This window comes from Clupea harengus, chromosome 4 (assembly GCF_900700415.2).
Source record: "Clupea harengus chromosome 4, Ch_v2.0.2, whole genome shotgun sequence".
In the NCBI taxonomy this organism is placed as follows: Eukaryota; Metazoa; Chordata; class Actinopteri; order Clupeiformes; family Clupeidae; genus Clupea; species Clupea harengus.
Window position 1 is genome coordinate 31,615,664 of NC_045155.1, and position 10,000 is coordinate 31,625,663.

The window sequence follows — 10,000 nt, forward strand, 5'->3', positions numbered from 1 at the left end:
ACAGTTTGGTGTTTCTCGGTCATTGCTTGACTGTTACTTTTACATATAAGAGTAAAGAACCCGCCACTGAAAACTTGAATATACTTCCGTGTGTGGGAGGTGCCGTTGTCTACATTTCCGACACTCGGCGTTGCGCTACTAATGCGCAGGACGTCCCAAATGTGGCGACCCAGAGGTGCATTCGAGCCTTTGACAGTTGATGTAAGAATTCTGCTCCAAACTTTTCTGACAGATAAACGACATCAGAATGTAATCGATAAATAGCACATTACTCACGATTCACTATTAGGCTAGTCGATATATAGCCTATATTATTAAACAACTAAACCTCCGAGCCCGTCCTGTAGCCTCGCAGGCAATGTCTCCTATTTCTGTGGAAGGCGTGGGCCTTCATGATGAGAATAGCGGCTCTTTGCAGGGAGCCGAATCTTACGGCTCTGTTCCTTACAAACAGCCATTCGTTCTTGTTTCGTTTCTTTCTTTCTTTTCGGGGTGGGGGTTATCTGCGAAATAATCACGAGGATAATGATATGGTTAGATTTGGATTTAAATGTATACATGCCACCAATTTAATTTAATTTTGCATGTGAACTAGGTTTAGCAGCACTACATATGTCCTACTCATATTTCCAGACCCAATGTCAATTCATTTCAATTTTATTTATATAGCGCCAACACAATTAAATTGTCTTAATGATCTGCATTGTAAACATTACACAAGGTGACACCATATCCCTCTGCTTTGTCAGTGAATTTACTTCTTTCAATTTACCTTCTGGAATATGTTATTTAAATCATATTTTCTATTCTTGAATGCAATTATTGATACACTTAATGTTAGAAAAAATAATTGTCAGAATAAAAAAACAAGTGTAATGAACTTTTGTGCAAAACAGATTTTAGTACAAATCAGATAGATAAACCATGATCTGAAAAACGTCTCACACAATAAAAAAATTAAAAGATAGTAAAACAACAAAATAATAATACTTTGTACAAAGAGGTGAATTTCAGGAGGTGAAATTTGTACAAAAGAGACATTGAAAAGAATTGTCTCATTTACGAACGGCACATCACTAATAGGCCTGGGCTATGTCACTCTCAGCTGCCCAATAAGCAGTCATTACAAGTTCACATGAAACACAGAGGACAGTGGAAGATACAAGCTTATCCTGCTTGCATTAAGAGAACGTTTTTAAATGTGTGTGTGTGTGTGTGTGTGTGTGTGAGAGAGAGAAAGAGAGTGAGAGAGAGAGAGAGAGAGAGAAAGAGAGAGGGATACTCCTCGGGTCAACAGTGCACAGGCCGGAAGAGATGACAGCTGACATGAGATGCTGCATGGAAAGTAACGCCACTGGTGTAATGGTTACGCTCTGAGAACACACACACACACACACACACACACACACACACACACACACACACACACACACACACATGGAAAGTAACGCCACTGGTGTAATGGTTACGCTCTGAGAAATAAACTGACAGCCAGGTCGGCACCAAGTTTGCCACGGAAAAGCCCTGGCATGGAAACCAGGGAAGGGAAGCAGGGAGAGGAGTGGGCACCAGCTAAAAGACCTCTCTTTCTCTCTCTCTCCCTCTCTCTTCCTCCCTCTCTCCCTCTCTCTCTCTCTCTCTCTGAAGGAGAGGAAAACAACCCCGGGGCAGTGGAAGAGATGAGGCAAATTTTGAATAAGAATGAGAATTCCAGAAAGTTCCAGTGCTGCTGACACTGTGTGGTGCTTTACCACAGCATGGAAGTCAAAAAGCAGACATGAGGGAGAGAGAGATGGAGAGAGGAGGAGAGAGAGGGAGAGAGAAAGGAAGAGTGATCAAGAGAGTGTGTGCCACGGTGGTAGGAGAGGCGACAGCCCGGCTGTGTCCAGGAAAGAACGCTTATGTCATTAGGATTTGTGAGGCAATGTTGTGAGGGGTTGCCATGGATATGGAATGGAAGGATGGAAGAGGCTATGTAAAAATAGAGGAGTCCAGGAGCAATCTCCCCAAACCCTGTCAAGAATGGAGAAAATTGTGTGTCAGTGAGTGTGTCTTTCTCTGTGTGTGTGTGTGTGTGTGTGTGTGCAAGAGAGAGAGACATTATTAGAGTTATTATTCCATCTCAGAAAATGTTTTCTAAGAGCGAGGTGAGGTGAGGTGTTTGGCTGTCTTACTCCATTGGAGCTGGGTTCCCTAGCTTTGGTAGTGTGTACGCATGTGGGTGTGTGCATGTGTGTATGTAGTGTGTGTGTGCATGTGGGTGTGTCTATGTGTGACTGTGTGTACGTAGGTGCCTATGCTGACAGTCGTCTGCCTCACAGCACTGGAGCAGTGGATAGTTGGCCGATGTCTTTCCTCACACCTCACCGCTGTGGAGATTCTAGTCCTAATTTGTCTTGAGCTCCCTCCTCATCGTCTCCTCCCCTCATCGCTCCAGACTTCAGCTTAATTGTTCTCTATTTCTAAAAGCTTCAATCACACGCGTATTTGGTGCACTAGTTCTACGCCAACCAAAACATTCTTTGAACGCTATCAAGCTCACCAAAGCCCTGTAGGAGCTTTTCCACAGTCAGCAGATGGACCACACCTCCAAATCCATCTCCTAGCGCTGTGTAGGCTATGCTAATCTGTCTTCTAGCGCTGTGTTTCTGTCAGTTGTAGGCTATGCTATGTAGACCATTAGACTGCACGGTGTTGACGGAGCATATGACCTGCTATGCAAATTAGATTGAAAAACTTGACAATTGTTAACATTGTTCCAACATTTCTAAGGTGACATCCGATTCTTTCGAAATACATAAGATAAGGCTACTGTTTGTGAAGTTCCTATGAATTCCAAAGGTAGGAGCCAGCTGGCCTTTTCGTGCTGAGGCCTAGCCTAGGCTACTCGCTAACCAAAAACCCATTATTTGCTGGTGAAGCATTCCAAGCCAACGACATCCATTTAAATTGGATCTGTCGAAGCATGGCAAAAGAATTGAGAAATGGCGTTTCTACTGATGGGGTCACTCCACTTACCTTTCCACTATGCTGAACCATGGTGCCTGATCTGGTTAATATTTGACTGGAGGTCAGGTCAGATGCTATTGTCCAGACGCCCAGGGTCAGAGACAGCAAAGTCCCGTGGGTGAGGGGGTAGGTAGAGCCTGTTTACCACTAAAAGATGCCTTTTCTTTCTATTTCTATCAGCTGCTGAATTTACCATTTACCAAAATTGCACAAAATCAGAGACAATTACCTTTTGAATACTACAATGAAGACAGCGGCCGACCTGTAGTAACGGCTTTTCTTTGCTAGAGGGAGCTATTGTCCCAGTTAAACTAATCCTCATGAGTTATAATGTTAAATCCAATCTTTAAATTATAGGCCAAAATAGTTGCAGTCATCAGTACAATGCAAAACATGACTAATCCTTACCGAAAATTTTAACCTAATCAGTTTGGTTGTGAATCTGTAAAAAACAGAAAACTGGAACATTTTCAAATAACTTGAAAAAAGGTTTGTCTTGTGGGTTTATATTCCGAATACATCTTCAATTTGATAGATTATAGAATGAAAATACGGCGATAAAGGGTTCAACACTATTTCTTCCCTAATGGTGTATTTTTAGTTCAGCAAAGACGGATTATGCATGTCAGCAAAATAGGCCTGCATCTGTAATTGTAATAAACTTAAACAAACATTGTATTATCATTGTTAACAATAAGCTACAAGAATCAATTACATGTCCTTAGCAATAATTATTATTATTATTATTATCATCGTCATTATTATTATTATTATTATAGTAATAGTAGTAGAAGTACGTTATTAACATGCTATTATGCTACTTCGCATATTGGAGGAACTTCTGGTATGTTTCATAATCAAAGAGTTTCCGGCTCTGGAGTTTGCCTACTCGTTTCTCAGTCTGCGATGAATTTCAGTTGGTGGAAAACGGACCTAAATAACATCACCGCACTCCGTCGTGCAATTTGCATTTCCCCTTCGAGTCTAAATTAAAACGTCTGGTCCAAACTCCACCCATCCTCTCTCGGTTACAGACGCGCTGTGCCGCTAACCAAGTGATTCACCATACCCAAATGCGCGCTCTCTCTCTCTCTCTCTCTCTCTCTCTCCCTGTCCTTCTCTCTCTCTCTCTCTCCCCTCTGCCTTTACAGAGGCCACACAAGGCTGAGGCCATAAGAGAAGCGGGGGAGTGACGGCTTGTTCCTGGAAGAGCCAGCCTGCGGAGTCAGTCACATTCTTGGCTGGGATTCAATGACTGAGCCAGACGCACACAAACACAAAGGGAGGGGGGCCGACTGCGGGGGAGGGAGATAGCGAGGGCGAGCGAGCGAGTGAGTGAGAGAGAGAGAGAGCAATCTAGCTCACTGGCTGGCCATCGCGGCACTCTCTCACACACATACACGTTCGTACTCAGTACACAGTGGGCTGCAGGGGTAGACTGTGTGTGTGTGTGTGTGCGTGCGCCGTGCGCTGCTGCAGAAATCGAACAGAAGAGAGAGAACACTAAGAGAGTGTGGATTGTATATTTTCTTTCGTCGAATGAAGGAATAGGAGACTTGACTGTACTGGAAAGTGTTTTGAGCGGATCTTGAGAGTGTTTTTTTCGCTTACTGTGGAGTTTGAAGGACCCGTGGAGATGGACATTCGGGATCCCTCTTACTGCAGGGCTCGTTCGCCGGTGGTGCCGTTCGCTTAAAAAAAGGGAATTTAAAGCTCGGCGATAGTGAGTTTTAAACGGATATTTGATGAAGCGATTTCTGTTCTGTGCTAACTTTGGGAGAGCTGGGATTTATCGAGAATCTGGAGCAACCGAGGCATTTGTTTTAGTCGCTTTCCCCGCGTTTAAAATAACTCACGGTTCAGGAACAGCGCGGAAAACATGGAGACTGTAACTCGCCAAAGCTTTCAACCTCACCCCGGTCTGAAGCAGACTCTTAAACAGTTCCATTTGAGTTCTATGAGTTCTCTCGGAGGACCGGCGGCATTCTCTGCCCGATGGAATCATGAGCTTTTATTCAAGAAAGAAGGCAAAGAGCCGGAGCCCGTTCTTCATTTGCCGATGCAGCCCCCGCCGGTGATGCCGGGGCCCCTGTTCATCCCGTCCGACCGCTCTACCGAGAGGTGCGAGACGGTCCTGGAGACCGAGACCATCTCGTGCTTCGTGGTCGGCGGCGAGAAGCGGCTCTGCCTGCCGCAGATCCTCAACACGGTTCTGCGGGATTTTTCCCTCCAGCAGATCAACTCGGTGTGCGACGACCTCCACATCTATTGCTCCCGGTGTACCGCGGACCAGCTGGAAATACTTAAAGTCATGGGGATCCTTCCTTTCTCCGCGCCATCCTGCGGACTAATCACCAAAACGGACGCGGAGCGTCTCTGCAACGCCCTGATCTATGGGGGCACCTACCCGCCGCACTGCAAGAAGGACTTCACGGGGCCCCTGGAGCTCGAGCTCACGGAGTGGAGCTTCAAAGTGTATCACGAGTGCTTTGGTAGGTGCAAGGGGCTCATGGTGCCGGAGCTGTATGCCAGTCCCAACGCCGCCTGCATCCAGTGCATGGACTGCAGGCTTATGTTTCCCCCGCACAAGTTCGTGGTTCACAGTCACAAATTGTTGGAGAACAGGACTTGCCACTGGGGCTTCGACTCCGCCAACTGGCGGGCATACATGCTCCTTAGCCAGGATTACAACGGCAAAGACGAGAAGGCTCGCCTGGAGCAGCTCCTGGACGAAATCAAGGAGAAATTTGACTTCGCCAACAAGTACAAGAGGAAAGCATCAAGGGTAGGTTTAAAAATCAGTTGTTTTGTGTTGCCCGTCCTCCGTTTTCCCTCTGTAACACCAACACCGCCCCCACCACCACCACACACACACACACACACACACACTCTGACTGATGACCTCACTGAAGTTTGAGTCTGTCCCATCTGGCGACCGCGGCCAACTTGGATTGGGAATTTGGGTGGCGGCCAAGCCGGCGATGGTACAGGAGAAATGTTTTTTTTTTGTAGTTGGGCTTTACGCAATGTCGAGGCTACTCTCTATACTGCCTGGCTGCTCGTGTATCTTGGTCTAGCAGCAGTGTGTGGGTGGCGAGGACTAACGAAAGCGCGCAGAGCTGTAGAAAAAAAGAAAAATAGTTCAGCTCCCCTCATGGTCACGTTCTCCATTTGCGCCTTTCCTGCTTTCGGCTAATGATCTCCACGTGTTGTTTTCACCTCCGATTAGAGTCGTCCCCCCAGCAGCCCAGTGTGGCCAGTGGGAACTAGCCAGAGCTAGTAATTGACCCAGGCTACAAGACGCATCATGACATAATTGCATTTCACATACTGTTCCTAATTGACCACCAACGACAACAAGAACGCCTCTGTGGTAATAAAGCAATTATTTGTCTGTAAAACACCCCCATAGGTGCTGGCGGCGAGCTGCGATTGGTCGTACTGTATATGCTAATGTCCTCGCAAACAAATGGTCGTTTAGTGCCGCTAATTGCGATATATATATAAATAAGATTGCTCTTCATTGTTTGAATAATATCTGCTGTGCTTTTGCCGCTACTTAGTCCTCTGTTGGAAATGTCCGTTTAGTGCGCTTGTGTTTCTGTGTGATGGAAATGCCGTAAAAGTTGTTGCTGTTTGTTATCTGCGGTACTTGAGTGTGGATGTGGTTTTAACGATAGGGCCATCCACTCCTAATGGCATTGCGCTCAGCCAGTAAGCACTCACAGAGGGGGGTTAACTCCAGCCTCTCAGGAGCGGTGCAGTCTCCCCGTCTGTAGAAGGTTGTGTCTGCGCCTGACGCACACACACCTAGCCGCGAAACCTCTTTCTGTCTCCACGGGAAGCTCTTTTTGCGGGAAAGAAAGCTGCCTTTTGGTATGCTTGAAAACGTACCTCTACAATTTGCACACAGAACTATGGGGCAGTGGCCAGGATAATACTGATGAGTACAGATTATAATAACACAGTTATTATACTCTTCTGTGTAAAAACACCATGCTGCTAGTTTCCTCTCTTTACCCCATGCTCCAGGGCTGAGTGTGTGGTGTGCGAGGAGGACACTGGGTCTTGCTGTGGGCTGTGTTGTGAGTTGGGGCTCTCTGTGGGGGGTGTATCAGGCTGTGGTGTTAGTTTGGCTTCTCTCAGGAGGCTGGGCTGGGCTGGGCTTGACTGTGTTGTGAACTGGGCCTCTCCCTGTGAACTGTCAGGCTGTGCTATAGTGTTATAAATTGGGATTCTCCCTGTAGGTTGTGTCAGGCTGTGTTATGAATTGGGATTCTCTCTGTAGGCTGTGTTATACATTGAGATTCTGTCTGTGGACTGTGTTATAAATTGGTATTCTCCCTGTAGGCGGTGTTAGGCTGTGTTATAAATTGGGAATCTCTCTGTAGGCTGTGTTAGGCTGTGTTTTAAGTTGGGATGCTGTCTGTGGGCTGTGTCAGGGCTGGTGTGGAGAGCGCCAAGCCGGGTCTGAGAGCTGGTGCTGTTGGCTGCAGACAGACAGAGCCCTGATTGTGCCCTAAGAGAGATTAAGGCTGTGCTCTGCTGGCTAGGAGATCTATGCCTCCCCCTCCTCTCCTCTCCTCTCCTCTCTGCTCCTCTCCTCTCCTCTCTGCTCTGCTCCTCTCCTCTCCTCTCTGCTCCTCTCCTCTCCTCTCTGCTCCTCTCCTCTCCTCTCCTCTCCTCTCTGCTCCGCTCCTCTCCTCTCCTCTCTGCTCCTCTCCTCTCTGCTCTGCACTCCCAAATAAAGCAGGGCAAAGCCCCCGACCACTAATGAAAGGCAAGCATGGTCATTTGCATGAACTGTTACACTTGAATGGAGTTGATGAAGCAGGGATTGAAGTATTGTGGTGGAAACATAATATGATCTAACAAAGGGGAGCATTCACTCATTCATTCACCACCACCACCCCCTCCACCTCTCTCTCTCTGTCTCTCTCTCTGTCTCTCACTTCACCTCATTCCTCCTATTTCTTCTGTCTTTACTTTCTCCCTCCCCTCCTTTTTTTAAGACAAACACACAGACACAAACTTCCATACACACACACATTTTTACTTTTCCTTAGTCTTTTCTATGTATTAAAAACTCAGAAGAGACACACAGCAAGTGTGTGTGTGTGTGTGTGTGTGTGTGTGTGTGTGTGTGTGTGTGTGTGTGTGTGTGTGTGTGTGTGGTAATGGGAGCGGGGGTCGTGCGGTCGCTGAGAGACTTTGTGCTGCTAGCCCTTTCTAAAAGGAGAGGGGCTGTTTACAAACTGGTCTACTGGCCTGACAATGCTCCCTCTAGGGAGAGAGCGAGAGAGAGAGTGAGGGAAGCACAGAAAGAGAGAGAGAGAAAGAGAGAGTGTGTGAGAGGGAAGCACAGAAAGAGAGAGAGTGTGAGAGAGAGAGAGAAAGAGAGAGTGTGAGAGAGAGAGAGAGAGTGTGTGAGAGGGAAGCACAGAAAGAGAGAGAGAGTGTGTGAGAGGGCCCCATAGAGCAGGAGGGCTGCAGGGCTGGAGGGTCGCCCCTCACTCTGCCCCATGAATGCAGGGGTCTGGGGCCTCCTCCTCGGCTCCAGGCCCTCTCCCCTCGCCCCTCTCCCCTCTCCCCTCTCTCCATTCAAGAGCTCAAGTGTGTCGGACACATCCTGAAGGAGCTGCTCTTTATCCTGCAGTTCAACGGGACACTCTGATGTCTGCCGTGGCCCTGTTGGCCCCTTTCTGTCTCCTTGTATCACTCTATCTCTTTCTTTCTCTTTCTCTCTCCCTCATGCGCTTTCTCTTTGTATCGGTATGCATCTCTTTCTCTCTCTCATGCCCACAGTCACACACACACACACACACACACACACACACACACACACACACACACACACACACACACACACACACACACACACAAGTAAGTGCATGCATTTGTGGCTTGTTTTCAGGGTGTGGAGACCTTTGCCTGTGTGTGTAGTCTGGACTTAAAGAGACTAACCCAAACAGAACCCATTACAAAAACACACACCTGGTCAAAGTCTGGAAAGCTGTGACAGGAAGGCCAGAAGACGGATTATGACCGCTCCTTCGTGTGTGTGTGTGTGTGTGTGTGTGTGTGTGTGTGTGTGTGTATCTGTGTTATCTGTGGTCATTCTATCAGGAAACTGACTGATTCTATCCAGGTCACACTTGGAACCTTGGAGTCTGATATTAGGCGCCTGATAAGTTTATCAGTTTCTCCTTGTTATTAATAGGCCCTATTTAATAGTGGCCTCCCTTTAAAGTCCCGGCCCTGACTGTGTGTTTACATGTGTGTGTGGAGGGGGCGGGGGTGCAGCGGAGGCCATTTTGCTGTGAGCAGAGGATTGTGGTTAGTCACCTAACAGAGCATGCCCACAGAGCATGGAGCATGCCCAGTTTCATCCTGACCTCTCACACTAGGTCAGCAGCAGAGAGAGAATTTGTGTGGGTATATACGTATTTGTGTGTGTGTGGGTGTGCGTGTATACACATGCGTGCATGCACACACATGCAGGCCAGACAGGGCCCCACTGTTGTTCTGGAACATTCTCAGGGTGGAGAGAGTGTGAAAAGCCGTCTCGCAGCTCTGGGAGGAGTCTCAGGACTTCCTCTCCGCTCGAGACGTCTGCAGGAAACTCACAGACGTGGCAGAGCTCTTACTTAAGTGTGTATGTGTGTGTGTGTGTGTGTGTGTGTGTGTGTGTGTGTCTGACTGCTGTCTGGACCATCCAGTGTGTAGCCGGAAGCAGCCAACAGACAGGATGTTCTTGCCTTGTTTCAGTGTGACACCACCCAAACACACACACACACAGACAAACACACACACACAGAGACAAAAACACACACACACACACACACACACACACACACATACACACACACACACTAACACTAAGCAGGAAATTGACAAATCTAGCGTTAGCCGTAATATGTCTCATTAGCCTCAGAGCCTTGTCTGGTGTGTTTTTTGCGCAACCCTTTATTTGTGCAGCCTGCTTTATGAG

At 47.4% G+C, this 10,000-nt stretch overlaps 2 protein-coding genes across 3 annotated transcripts in view; one reads left to right on the forward strand and one right to left on the reverse strand.

The window, feature by feature from the left end:
- The window catches only part of si:ch73-70k4.1 (translation initiation factor IF-2), a 9,512-nt gene extending 9,191 nt beyond the window's left edge, over positions 1-321 (reverse strand). The window contains exon 1 of one of the 2 annotated variants that reach the window (XM_031565568.2): positions 1-321. This exon is cut by the window's left edge and continues 132 nt beyond it. In XM_031565568.2, the coding sequence (XP_031421428.1) occupies positions 1-23 (23 nt within the window). In that variant the 5' untranslated portion in view covers positions 24-321. The other variant, XM_031565567.2, reaches the window with a different exon arrangement.
- Positions 322-3,788: 3,467 nt separating this feature from the next.
- skia (v-ski avian sarcoma viral oncogene homolog a) overlaps positions 3,789-10,000 on the forward strand; it is a 93,583-nt gene continuing 87,371 nt past the window's right edge. Inside the window, exon 1 of the mRNA XM_012841289.3 lies at positions 3,789-5,794. Coding sequence (XP_012696743.2) covers positions 4,889-5,794 — 906 coding nt within the window. The 5' untranslated portion in view covers positions 3,789-4,888. The remainder of the gene's footprint in view (positions 5,795-10,000) is intronic.